Here is a 13919-nt window from a genome sequence, read left to right on the forward strand (position 1 = left end):
ATTTCATTTGAAGTCTTCAGTTTCTGAATTTAGTTGAGAGGCTCCAAGGGAGGATGTTAGGTGGACACATACATTTTTTCAGGTGCAAAAGAATCAATGAAGTCTTTAATTCTGTTAGCTAGGAGTTACATGTTCAAAATAGGCTTTCCTTATTTAAAAGATCAAGTTGTGAGTTTGTATGAGTGGAAAGCTCATACCCAAAACTTAGGCACACAGGAAAAACTGAGTGTTATATATATAAGAAATAAGTATTTGTACTGGCCAAGCCCCGTGCCTCACTGGTGTTGTGGTAAACATTTCTCCCAAGTGCCTCTTTATACAAAAAAATGTTCAGTCGTTGGAAGGCACGCTGCACTGCTGTCATCATTTATCTAGTTAAAAGCTGTTACTCTGTGAAGAAGGAATCGAGAGAGCAGCAGAGCTGCTCAACATCTGTGTAAAACAGTTTGTTCTGAGGACACACCAAGCCTTGTAAACTGGACATGAGTGTTGAGCACGCAGACCACATAGCTGACTGCTTCCACACTGTCTGAACATTTCCGATCAGTATATGTTTAGGAGAAACAATCTCTCTGCACCATTTTTTCTTTTCTAAAGGTATGACACCTTCATCTCTAAATTCTCCCAAACAAACCTGAATGGCCTGAAAATGTGTTGGTCACAGAGGCTGGTGACAGAGTCAGAACATGATATTAGAAAAAAGGCACTACAAAATAACTTTAATGTTAAAAAGTATTAATCCACTCTCCTCCTGGAGCTGAAGTACCATGAAATGAGAGGGATTAAACAGAGTATGGTGGCATATTGTTAAGTGCTAGCCCTTTCACTGCAGGGGTTATTTGTCAAATGTACCTGGTACAGTATGCAAGGTAGTGGCATTACAAACTTGTCTTAGAAGAGTGCATTTAAGTATCACTGCACCAGCATATGTAAGAGCTCTGGTACCACTACAAAGTTCGGCAGAATTTCATGTCTATTTAATCTCTTCGGGGTGTACAAGACTGTATTTAAAGATATTTTAATAAAATAATCGCACAAAAATTTTATTGAAGACAAGCTTTGATAAGGGTTCGACAAGTTGGCACATGTGAAGAAAAAGTAATATTGTCCAAGTTACTGTGAAAGTTAAGATACAACATTCAGAGATCCAATCTGATATTAAACAGTATTAAATCAGATCTCTATGATTAATTGTATTCTTGTAACAAAAGATTATCTTAATGCCTTATTCTTTTTTGTTGTATCATGATTTCATTATTTACTTAATAAATCATTAGAAATTAAAGATATTTTATGAAGAAAAGAAAGTTTTATGTTCCAAAACAGACTGCTGTCTTGGGTGATTTTAATATTTTTACAAGAACAAATAAAATGTTCTTGAGGAATTACACCTTTTTTCAATGTGTAAAATCTCATGCAAGTATTTCTGAAATTACATCAGACATGATATTGCATATGAAGGTGGGTCATGCAAAATCTTTCATCTCTAGTCCTGACCTCCCTATGAGGGGAGGCCCTTTGAAATTGAGAACTGACACTTCAGAAACACTCATGATGAGTCTTCTTTTGCAGGAGAAAATACAACTGCCATGGTTGATGTGTGAAGCAGTAAGACTCAGGAGCTAGAAAAGAAATGTTAGTGTCTCTGTGAATGAACTCTAATTTATTTCTGTGTCATGTACGTATGTCGAGAATGTTGTCCTGTTGTCAACAGTTATATATTCTTTACCATAGCTGGTAGCTATAAGGTAATCTGCCCTGGTGCCCCTGTAGGATAGACAATGAGCTAGTGATTTGAATTTACATTCTTTTAGTCACACTGATGGTCAAATTTAACACAGGCTGCTCATGCAGAGGGTGGATATACCTCAGTTGATTTAACCACAACTTGTGGTTAATACAGAGGTCATCACTGGGTAGGTACAGAAGACTACACTTCCTCTACCAGCAGATTAAATTTCAAAGGTATGCTTGTAGACAAAAAAGAATCAGATTTATTAAATCCCATTTGTTTACAATTTACAGTAAAATTGTTTTTCAGACGTCACATAATCAGTGAAGGCTCTGTTTAGCAATTTAAATAGTAACCTATTTAATAAATGAGGACTCAGTATTCTGCACCTTGGCTGATCATGGAAGGGTTTTTGTGTCCCAGTCATATACTTGTCCTAATACTAGGGGTAGACAAAAAGAAGACATTTCTTCTTTCGCTCTGTTTGTATATGTAGCATACAGATAATAAATGCAAATATCTGTAAAATAATTTCAGGAACAGATATGTAAGTTTTTTCTTTTGGAAAGAAGTGCCCCATTTTGTTAGGCATTAATGTAAATAATGTATGGGAAACATTTGGGAGCTGCTGATCAAAATACCTTTCTGTTGATAACTTGATTTAGTAGATGAGACAAAAAGCTTTTCCCCTTGAAGCTGTTGGCTTAAATGAGTTCAAGGTGAGTGCTTAGGGAAGGCTCCAAAGAAATGAGCAGTTTCATTTCTCATAGAACTCCCACATCATCAAGTTCAACATGTCTCTGGTAGGTTTGTATTCCTAACAGTCTTGGGAAAGTGATGAAGAATGCTTGATGAAAAGATTGATTACATACTACTCTTTCCCAACTGCAACTAACTTCAAGCTCAGGAGAGGACTGCAAATACCTTATCTGCTTATTTACTTTAGAAGCTACACTTTCTGAAGTCACTCCAGAACTGAATTAACTGCATTTCCTTATGTTAATAATTTCAAAATCTGTATTTTCAGCCTTGCCACTGACAAAAAAAAAAAAAAGAAAAAAAGAAAAAGGAAAGATATAGAAATAATTCTGCCAGCTACATAACTCCATGAAGGCTGCAGGTTTATCCCATTAAGCACAGTATTTAATGAGAAGTAATACATGGAACTGTATTCTAATAAACACTGTAAAGGTCATATAATTAGATATTTTATTAGAAATAAAGTTTCTTATTTTGTTATTCTCCCTTTCCATTCATGATGTACTGATTTGTACTGATAGTTCTCTGTCTAAGGAGAAGGGTGTTTTTATACATGTGGGATTCATTCCTTGTATTAAAAGAAAGGCAAGATTTAGTCTGTTTTTCTGTGGATGCACATTGGATTTAAGGGCTTTTCAGTTCCCTTTAGTTTTTATGCTCATCTTTCTTGAAAGTAACAGGCAGAAGTGCTCCCTCACCACTAGGCCTAACGTTGTAAGTCATGTAAAACAAGAAACAAATCTTTTGGCTCTTCTTTCATTCTTTGTTCATACAACAGAGTCATAATCAGTGAGCAGTCTGATCTAAAAAGAAATTATAGCAGCTCCCCTTTGTACCAGACCATGCAAGACTGAGTGTTGAGGTCTTCTGGAGGAATTTCTGTGGTCCTTTTCACTGTCTTCCAGACTGCCTTACAGGCACAGACTGGCTCCTGCTCTGATTTCTGATACCTTTAATGCACTACACTATTCAGCTTTCTGCTCTCATCTCTCCATGCTTGAACTCAGGAAAAAGACCATTAAACACAAGTATTTCAGGCTTAGTATAAAATTCTCATTTGAAATAAGGAGCTATAGGTTAGGAATTCCCTGCACACTGCTTAGCTGTGATTTCAGGGCATGATTAATTTCTCGGTGCAGATCATCAGGCAGGCACCCGCAGGGGTTCCTTACTTGTGCTTAAAGCAGAAGACTGAAACAGAGGAGCGTTCATTTATAGATGAGATCATAATTTTACTATTAAGATACACCTGTAAATTTTTCCCCATATCAGGAGCTACCGTTTAGATTTATATGCAGTTTTCTGACATGTTCCTTTCAGATGATGAAGTCTGAGTATCAGGATCTCTAGGAAAATGCCACATGCAGCCAGAAAACCAATTTGCAACAGCGAGAAATGCATTGAAATGCAACTCTTTTTCACAAAACTCCATTGCCAGAGCTTCGCCTTACCTCCCCTCGCATTGCTGCTAACCTCTCAGCAGCAGCCACACGAGCTGAGACGGACAGAACATTTGCAGCCACTAATACGTGATAATAACCTTGACTGTGACATACATCATCATTATCGCTCCGTAAGGCAGGAGGGACCCGCGAGCCCAGCTCGCCCGGACCCCGCAGGCAACGGGGTGGGGGCTGGGGGGGGGGTGGGGGGGCACTCAGTTCCTCATCCTGACGCTCTGCCTTTTGGGATTTTTCCCTCTCGCCCCCGCCGGGTGCGACCCTCCCTCCCTGTCACCCGCCGGCGGCTCCGCGCTCCAGCCCGGCCCGCCCCGCCGAGGGCGCGCCGCCCCACTCCGCCGCCAGGTGGCGCCCCGCGCCTGCTCTTGGCGCGGGGCCGTGGGCGGGGCCGCGCGCGGGCCGGGGAGCGGGAGTGGGCCGGGGTCGGGCGGGGCGGGGCGGGGAGCAGGTCCTGGGCCGGGAGCAGGCGGGAAGGGGGGTCGGGGAGGGGGGCGCGGGCCGGGAGCGGGTGCGAAGGGGAGGGGGCGGGTCCCGGGGCGGGAGCAGGCGGGGGCAGCGGGGTGCGGGTAGTGTCCCGGGTCCCGGTGCGGGAGCAGGAGCGGGCCCGGGAGCGGGTGCGGGAGAGAAGCCGCCCCCCCGGGAAGAAACGATTTACTGAAGGAGAAGCCGCCGGCGAGCGCTGCGTGCGGGGGTGCGGGCACGGGAACGCGGCCTTTCGGGGTGCGGTGCGCAGCCTTGCTGCCTGGAGTGCCCCAAACAACGTGTCTTTTTTGGCGATTGCAATTTCTTTCTTATCATTATTAAAGTCTATGAATTCCAAATAGGTTCCCGTTCGCGACGCCGCGTGGTTCGGCCGCAGCAGTGGCCCGTAACCGCTAACGTGTCGGTGGCGTGTTTGTGCAGGGGCGGTTCAGCCCGACGGGTTTAAGTAGAAAAGGGGGGGGGGGGGGGGCGCGGGCAAGGGGGTGCGCGGCTTTTCCCTGCCGGCAGTGACACCCTGCGGCGGGGCGCCCCGGAGAGGCCGTCCCGGTGGGTGCCCCGCGCCCCGTCGCGGCTGCCCGCGGTTGTGGCGGGGTGCGGGGCCGGCCGAGGGGTGCCTGGCGCGGAGGGGAGGTGGGGGGCGGGCCACGCTCCGCTCCCGGTGTCTGAATCCCTGCCGGGTGCGAGTGTGTGTGTGCGTGAAGAGGGGAGGAGGGAGGAAGCGGGGTGGTGGTGGTAGCGGCTGGGGGTGGGGGTGGGGGGGGGATTATTGGCAATGGGCGGGAGAGAAAGAGACGACTCCTGTTTCCTTTTCTTTCTGCCAGCGCAATCTCGGCTCATTTTCTCTAAGCAATACAAGTTCACGGACGAGCTACCTAGCCAGCCCTCCTCTCCAGTCATGGACCTCCCAGGTAAAAAAGCCGCTCCCCTCCCCGCCGGCTGTTCCTTTTGCAAAATACGATTTTAAATGATAAAAAGAACAGGATGCGGGGTTAGGGCAGCGGGAGAGATGCCTCGGGGTAAGCGTAGCAGGGATTTCCCAGCAGCGAGATCGCGGTGTGTTTTGGTGAGCGGCGAAAACTGAGACGCAACTTCCCAGGGAGGCGCCGGGTGATATTTTGCGTCCTGCCATGTGTGTGCATGCCGGGGTGGGAGCCGGGCAGTGTCCGAGCTGGCCACCTCGTTTCCAAGAGTTTAGGGAGCCGCCGGGACTGGCAGCAGCGGGGGTAGCCTAGCCTGGGGGACTGGGAGTGCGAGGGCAGCAGCCCCCCAGCGGGGAGGAGGGCGGTGGCGGCTCCCAGAGCCCGGCCGGGGCGGTGCCGCAGCAGGGGCGCGGGCTCCGGGGCGCCCCGGCCACCCACGAACCGTAGGGACAGCGGGGCAGCCCCGGCGAGGGGGAGAAGGGGCATTAACAACAACAGGAATAAGAAAATCTCTTTCTGGAGTGGCTGGGGTCCTAGGATACCGACATAAACCCGACTCGCGAATGTAAAAAGTGGGAACTAGCCGGGTTTTGTAGCCCGCGTCGGCTTGACGGGGGTGGAAAAGGACTGCCGAGGCGCCCACAGGGCACTCCACCGTGAGTTCGGGGATGAAATCTGCCCCGCTTCCCCCCCTCCCGCCTCCAAGCAGAGCTGGGGCTGCGGGACCCCCCGCCGGGGGACGGGAGAAAGAGGAGAGGCGAGGGGACGGCGGGCAACGAGGTCCCTGCCAGACCTGATGTGCCGGCTGGGGCGCCCGTGGCGGGGAGGGGGAACCCCGGGGCGGGGAGGGGGAAGCCCGGGGGTGGAGGGGTGCTGCCGGGCGGCGTGGAGCCCGGCTCCTGCCCGCTCGCTGCTCTGCTTCAGCGCCGTCTTTGCCCTTGCCAGGCTGCTGCGCGCCGCCCGCCGTCTGAGGAGGCTCCTTCGCCCCGCGCGGAGGAGGAGGAAGAGGAGGAGGAGGAGGCGGAGGAGGAGGCGGCGGAGGAGGAGAAGGGGAGGAAGGCGCGGCCCCAGCCGCCGCTGCCCAGCCGCCGTCCCGCAGAGCGCTGGCCGGAGGGCGCCGCGGCGGCAGCAGCGCAGCCCCCTCCGCCTCCCCGCGGCCGCCCGCCCGCGGCGGCGGCGGCGGCGCGGGGCGCCCGCACGGCGGCGGCGAGCCGGAGCGGCGGCGGCGGCGTCGGTCCGGCGCTGGGCATGGGGCGGCGGCGGCGGGGGGCGCTGCCGGAGCCGGCGGGCGGCTGCTGCTGCTGCCTGGCGGCGGCGCTGCCGCTGCTGCTGCTGCTGCTGCCCGCCGGGTGCCCGGTGCGGGCGCAGAACGACACGGAGCCCATCGTCCTGGAGGGGAAGTGCCTGGTGGTGTGCGACTCCAGCCCCTCGGCCGACGGCGCCATCACCTCCTCCCTGGGGATCTCGGTGCGCTCGGGCAGCGCCAAGGTGGCCTTCTCGGCCACGCGCAGCACCAACCACGAGCCCTCCGAGATGAGCAACCGCACCATGACCATCTACTTCGACCAGGTCAGCCGCCGCCTGCTTTGCCTTCGCTGCCCCCCACCCCCGCGCCGGCCCCTCGCCTCCCTGCGCCGGCATCCCCGCCCCTCGCCCCCCGTGACCGCGCGCGCGTTTTCGTTCTTGCTCCCTTTCCATCTTTCAGTCCTGACCCACACGCTCAACAGCAATTTTACGGCTCAACTCCCCAGAAAGAGTTTGGGAAGTTCTGTTAGGTGGCTGCAGGGCTTTCCTGGGGTGGTGGCGGGGTGGGAGGGGGGCACGCTGACTTCTTGGCCGGTCCCATCGCGGGTACGGAGAGGGCTCTAACGTGTGACTTCGTGCCTCGGGCGCTTGCGGGAGGCGCCTTGCGGCCGAGGATTGCCCCGGGCAGTCAGGGACGACCTGGGGGGAAGGGTGCGCATCCCTCCTTCGCTGCTTTTTCGGCAATGCTGGTTTACAAGGCGAGGGGACGGACAGAGATTTACCAGTGGGGAGTCGCCGGATCTGCCTGTTCCGTGCGCATTTGGCAGTGTTACAGCATCTCTCAGGGGGGGAGGGATGGCTGAGGAGCAAGAGGGTGTTTCCCGCCTTACCAGACGAGGCGAGCGATGTCCCCGGTGGGTTATAGCGGAGCGGTGTTGTCCCGCACGGTGGACGGCACGCCCGGGTCGAGCTGCCCCTTCCCCGCCGCGGTGCTCGCCTCCCGGAGCCCATGCCCCATCCGCTCGCTTGCTTTTTGCGATGAAATTTTTTTTTTTCCTACCGCCTCTGACTCCTGAAGTAGTGTTGTAGAGTCAGCCAAAATTAGCACACGAAAACTATTTTCTTTGGGTTGTTTTTTTTTTTTAATCTGTCTGTCCTTCTGTCATTCATCTGTCTACCTGTCCTTCCTAATGGGTTTGCACAGGTATTCCTCGCGTGCAAGACCTCATAAAGCCAGATGAGTATAGAGGGAAAAAAAAAAAGAGCTTGTTTCATGTATAGTGTGTTTTAGACCCCTCTACTCGGCAATGCTCCGTTCTCAGGAGTTTGAAGGCATTTCTTCCTCGTGCTTCCACAGTAATGGATTCTTTTTGCCCCCCTCTTTCTTGGAAACAATAGGATTTGGCTATTTGGGAGGAAAGGCTCGGGATTTGGGGGGTTTTGTTTTCGTTTTTCTTTCCTCCCGCTTTCTCTTTTTCTTAACAGACACAGAGGCTGTAGCCCGCAAAGCCGAGCGTGGCTGGGGCGCCCTGGGGCCAGGCACGGCAGAGCAGCCGGCTCGGGCTCACCCGCTCGTCACACGGGATCGCCACGGTCCCGCGGGTTTTTCTCCCCTCCTTGCCCTTGCCTTTTGAGCCGAATCAGGCTGCCCGTCCCTGGAGCCTGGAAAGGGAGCGAGAGGATGAGCCGGTGCTCCGCACCGCCAGCCTCCGCGGGGGCAGGATGCGACCACTGCTTCCCAGGGAGGTTTTGCATATCTGTCGGAAGGCTCAACTCTTTTTCTTTTTTCTTTGTTTCAAAAGACACCTAAATATATGACAAATTAAGGCTGCTGTCGGGGAGGAGGAGCAGGCCCACCCCAGCCACCTCAGGAGGATGCGGGCCAGGCGGCACAGCCCTCCAGGGGGACAGAGAGGCATGAGCTGGCAGGTGCTGCTGTTGCTGAGCGTCCTCTCTCCTTTGCCCCTCTCTGCAGCACCATTTTAGTTCTATACCCTATTAAACTCGACGGCAGGTCTGATTTCAGTAGCGCTAGCTAAAAGACATGTATTTGCATTATGAGTTGATGAATTTTGGGGTTTTTTTTCCTCGCTTCTTTCCCTTCCCTCCACCTCCCTCCTGTCTTCTGCCACCTTTGCTTTATTGACAGTGCAGTGTGGATATTTGCACTTCATCTAACAGGCTTTGGAGATCAGTTTTGTGTAACTAAATTGTTTTATGAACTGTGATGCTTTTTAAATGCCTCTAACTTGGCTCCTTTCCCCTGCAGTGCACTTTTAATTGTGCTGCAAATGCCATTTCGACAAGGCTTTATATTGGTCATAGAGCTCATGTCAGATTTTTACTGGCGCTTTTCTAAGGTGAGGCCTGATTTCTCTCTTTCTCTCTCTCTCTCCCGTTTTGTTTTGTTTTGTTTGTTTGTTTACTTTCCAGGTATTAGTTAATATTGGCAACCATTTTGATCTTGCTTCCAGTATATTTGTAGCACCGAGAAAAGGGATATATAGTTTCAGTTTCCACGTGGTCAAGGTCTATAACAGACAAACCATCCAGGTGGGTTGTGAACTAAAGAAGATGCTGTCTGGTTTTTTTTTTTTTAAATGCTCATTTCTAGACACTGAGTTGCATTTACAAAACCAGCAAATGAAGAACGAGACTGTATGTTATTTTAGTTAAAGGGGTCCGTATGCATGACAGAAATCACGCGTTGCCTTAGGTTAATTCAACTTTTTTTCTAAGCTGCACAAAAGTTTCGTGATGTGGACAGGGCAAGAAAATCATTGAGAGTGTTGAGAAAACTCAGATTCTCTCTCTTTGCACTTTTTAGGTAAGTTTAATGCAAAACGGCTACCCAGTGATTTCAGCTTTTGCAGGGGATCAGGACGTCACCAGAGAAGCAGCCAGCAATGGGGTCTTGCTCCACATGGAAAGAGAAGACAAAGTGCATCTCAAACTGGAAAGGGGCAACCTCATGGGAGGGTGGAAATATTCAACCTTTTCCGGCTTCTTAGTCTTTCCACTATAAAAGAAGGCCAAATAGGAGACAGATCCATGAGCCAGAGCAAGGATTCAATCGTTAACGACACCCTGAACTTGGCAGCACATGACAATATTTCCAGTCACCCCATCAGACTGTCACAGTAGAAGAATGATAACCTTCTAAGCTCCAACATTTGCTTTGAATATTGACAATTCCTCGGGAACCTGCTCCTCTAATTAGTTTTAGACGACAGTGATCTTTAGGAGAAATGAAATTATCGACCTGAGCAATTTGTACCTGTGATTGTAAAGTCAATTTCGGATTTTATTGTTGGGATCATTGACTTTCTTATTCTTTTTTATTTTTTTCCTCTCTTTCATTTTTCCCTCTTTTTCTTTCTCTTGTTGTTGTCCCAATGAGACAAATAACTCGGACCACACAATCGCTTTGTCAAAGGCTCGATCCAGAGCCGGAAGAATGAAGTGTTCAGCCCAATGAGGTGTTCTTTCCATGCTTTATTTCTTTGTGTTGTATAGCCTTAAGGAAAAAAAGAAAAAAAAAAAAAAAGAAAAAAAAAAAAAGGGGGGAAAAAAAAAAAGAATGGCTTCAGTCTCAGTCCTGTATTTTTCCGGGGGAGGGGGATTCTGGACATTACTGTGTCAAGAAGTGCTTTATCCAGTGAAGCGAAATTTGCACGATTGGAACCTTATTTGTTTTGTGTTGTTCGTGTTTTTCATCGACTTTTTCTTTTTCCTGATTTTTGTTTGTGTGTGCTAAAAATGTAAGCTAGATTGATCAATAAGACAAAACAAAGCACATATGTACCCTGTAGCTCTAAGTAAAGCTAACCAGTGAACAATTCCGTCTGCACTTTCCAGCTGATCTTTATAGACCTATTTAGAGAGAGAGAAAGAGAGAATAAGAGCGAGAGAGCTACATGATCCTTCAATTACAATCTGGAAACTGGTAAAGGAACTGACATTTCTGAATTGTCCTGACATTTCTAGAAGCAACAATGGAGGCTTTGAATATCTTCTCTGACCATACTCTAAAATATATCCTTTCTTTGCATTACCGAGCGTATTTTGGGTGCTTTTATCTGATATTTATTTGATGTATTTGTCCACTAATGCTTGAGTACACATTGTGGGAGCACGGAGAGATGGCAGAGCAAACTCTTCCAAATTAAATAAAACCATCTCCACTTGACCTCTCAGTGGCAAGTATTGGAGGATTTGCCACTAGCATCTTTGACAGCCTTTGGGAGAGGGACCTCAGAGGATCAGCAAATGCGTCAGAAGTTGCACCGGTGCTGTGCACTTACTAGCCGTGTGTGCTTTTCCCAGTACCAATGGCCTCAGAGTTCTGGGGGTGGACTGACATCGATATTGGAGGTTAGGAAAAGTTATTACCCCAATCACCGAGAGGTAGAGCATCAGGCCAATGTCAGTTGCATCCTTTTGCATCATTCTCAATAAACAGATCTTGCTTCTTCACTTTTTTTATGAAGGCTGGTGTATTAGTGTGCTGAGGAACGTCTTGCTTGAGGAGATCTAGGAGGAATGTTTATATTATTTTATATTACTTTTATCTTCATTTATTTAATTTGAAATATTTCATCTTGCTATTAATCCCACAAGAGTGGGTGTGTATAAGAATTTATTTTTGTCAAATTTACTCCTCTGCCACAAACAAATATAATGCAAAGTCATTTGCAGCAAATCGGTGGTAGCTACGTTGTATTTCAGAGTAACGGTGGACATGTCATTCTCATTGTAAATTTATCATTAAAGGGACAAAGTCAATTAAAGTCATATATTCTTAAAAAAAACACCTATCTGTGTTGCTTATGATACCTCAGATGGCTAAAACATAAGCCAATTTAATATTTAATATTTTCGTGTATTTTCACCATTGATGCTGGTTTTTGCCTTGGTGTTTCACTCTGCCGGTTACTGATTGGGTTTCAGGTTTGTTTTTTAATGGGTTGCATTTTCTAATTCCTCCCTGTGCATTGGCGTAACTGCAATGTTTTTAACTGCAAAATATCACAGGGCTATGTTTAAATACATGAAATAAAACCTGAGTCAGCAGCAACCTTTTTCTATTGTAACACAAAGTAGTTAGGAAAACAGTTGTCTTAATGGTAGATAATGCAAATACTTTTAAATCTAAATCTTTGTGTTTAAAACTTGATCATGTTTCTCAAGGAAATAGGCACCGAGGTGGGTTCAAGGTCCCAAGTTTTCAGTTTTTGTTATGTTTCCTCAGTCTTATTTTGAAATTTTGCCTACCATAATAACTTTCAGTCTCCCATTTATCTCAGTTCATCTGGCTTGAATAAGGCAATGACATCTTAGTTTTCGCTCTCTTCTAAGCCAAATGAGGCCAATGACAAGGCTTTCCTTGGATGTATTCTTGGAACTTTCTTAAGCCACTGAAGCTGCAGAATCTGACTATCCCACTTCATGTATTCAAGTTCAGTGATTTTGACCATGCTTATTTTATAAAGCTAAATATGTGTATATGATAACCAATCTTCTTCTGAAATTAAAGGAGGTCTTTAATACACTGCCTTTTTCCCTCTTCTACTTGTGTGTCCTTCATGCTAAGCTGTAGAGTTAGAACTGTTATAGAAACAGTTAAATGGAAAATGGTCAGAAAATTCTTATTGTACACTAATTACCATCATGGTGCATTTTTTTAGTGATCTTTGCAATATTTATCCCTGTTCCCTTTTTACTTAATTTTTTATCTGAGTCTCAGAAGGTGCAATCTACTTGTCACTGGAAACAGTAGACATATATACTTGATATACATATAAGGTGTGGATACCATGATATATCTTATTTTAGAGGGGGAAAATGTACAGCAGCAGCACTGTAGCATGCAACAAGAACTATTATGTGAGACCACTTAAAGGAGCCTCCCAGCAGATTAAGAGCAGGCTTATGTAAAGTAACTTGTATCAATAAATTGATCGGGTATCATTCAGAGTTGGTGTAAATTCAACGTTGAGGGGCACCGTGAAGGTTAGTAAGTGTAAAACACATATGGTAGTGAAGCGGGCCAGTGGCACAATAATGGCTCTTGTTCCTGTGGGAGTAATAGCACAATATTCCTTCCAACAACTTTCAAATTTTCTCATAGCTGCTGTGTAACACGATCATAAGATATTCCTATGAAAACGCTGACTGTTTGCCTGTTTCCCTTCCAGGGAACAATCTTCACCTGGGTGTTTTTGGGAACCACTGTTTCAGTGTTTCTTCAGCACACGTTTGGCAGGGTAGCAATGGGGACCTGTATTGGGAATGATAGATAGTCGTCATGTACTTTGTTGCCTTCCTCCAGGTTTTTGAGGTTTTTATCCATAGTTTGAACACGGTCTTGCAAAAACCTACATGCTCTTACCTCCCCCTGAGGCAGTGGGTGTGATGGATGTGCAGTGTCTCTCATTACTGGTCAGCATTCTGCAAGCTGGATCTGTATATTTTGGGTGGGAGGATGAAAGAGACACGGACATGAAACCAGGGAGTTTTTTAGGAGTTACATTGTGTTTGTTGGATGTGACTTTTTTAACTTTGAAAAAGAACATTTTGTTTTTATTGACCAAATCTGTATCTTGGACAATCTGTCAAAGCAGAAGATAGGCTAAAAGGGCTTGTTTACTCATGGAGTTATTCAGAAATAGCTGAAGGTTATCTAATGCCCTTGTAATGTGACATTCATTTCTGGAATAGACAGGGTCCCAGGTAGCATTGTTTAAATATAACTGTTACAATTTATAGTCTGCTTCAATCCAGGATAATTTTCTAGTGTTAACAAGCACTCAAAAATCAGCATCACTAATATAGTTCATAATTTTCACGGGTAATGACTTATCAGCTAAAGTCCAGTAAACAGTTATACATAACTAAAGAAAAACAATCGATTCACCTCTTTTTATTTATTGTTGAAAGGCCAAGGAATGTCTTTGAGGCAAAGCATAGTTTCTAGATTTGGAACCACACACTGTCTTGAACAATTGTTCCAGGACCATGTTTGATGTGATGAGTCATGAACATTTTTAATCATGGTGGTAAATAATAATGGTTCATTGTAAAGTAACTGTTTCTTTAATGGAGCAGATTCTTTTATTGGGCTTGTCTTCACCTGTCAGAACTCTCAAACAGAGCTTTATGATTCCTGGCTAGCTGTTAACAGATCACATTAACAGGTTATAAACTCCTGAGAATTATTGATGTCCACTGTGACTGTAGGTAGACACAGGGTAGGTGTCTGGGCCGATGATAGGCAAACCTTTTGATCAGCTGCCTATACAATCAAGTATCAGCAAAATT

The 13919-nt window shown here is 47.1% G+C and overlaps 1 protein-coding gene across 2 annotated transcripts; it reads left to right on the top strand.

Annotated features, from left to right (window-relative positions):
* Positions 1–4529: 4529 nt before the first annotated feature.
* CBLN2 (cerebellin 2 precursor) lies at positions 4530–12150 on the top strand. Of its 2 annotated transcripts, XM_075084586.1 has the most exons (5): positions 4530–4671; positions 5256–5342; positions 6300–6923; positions 9033–9152; positions 9427–12150. In XM_075084586.1, the coding sequence occupies exons 3-5, from the start codon at positions 6603–6605 to the stop codon at positions 9622–9624; spliced, it is 639 nt and encodes a 212-aa protein (XP_074940687.1). In that variant the 5' UTR covers positions 4530–4671; positions 5256–5342; positions 6300–6602; the 3' UTR covers positions 9625–12150. The 2 variants fall into 2 exon arrangements, with proteins under 2 accessions (XP_074940687.1, XP_074940688.1); XM_075084587.1 differs by lacking the exons at positions 4530–4671; positions 5256–5342; positions 9033–9152 and having other exon boundaries at positions 6550–6923.
* Positions 12151–13919: the final 1769 nt, after the last annotated feature.

This window comes from Phalacrocorax aristotelis, chromosome 2, assembly GCF_949628215.1.
Source record: "Phalacrocorax aristotelis chromosome 2, bGulAri2.1, whole genome shotgun sequence".
Lineage (NCBI taxonomy): Eukaryota > Metazoa > Chordata > Aves > Suliformes > Phalacrocoracidae > Phalacrocorax > Phalacrocorax aristotelis.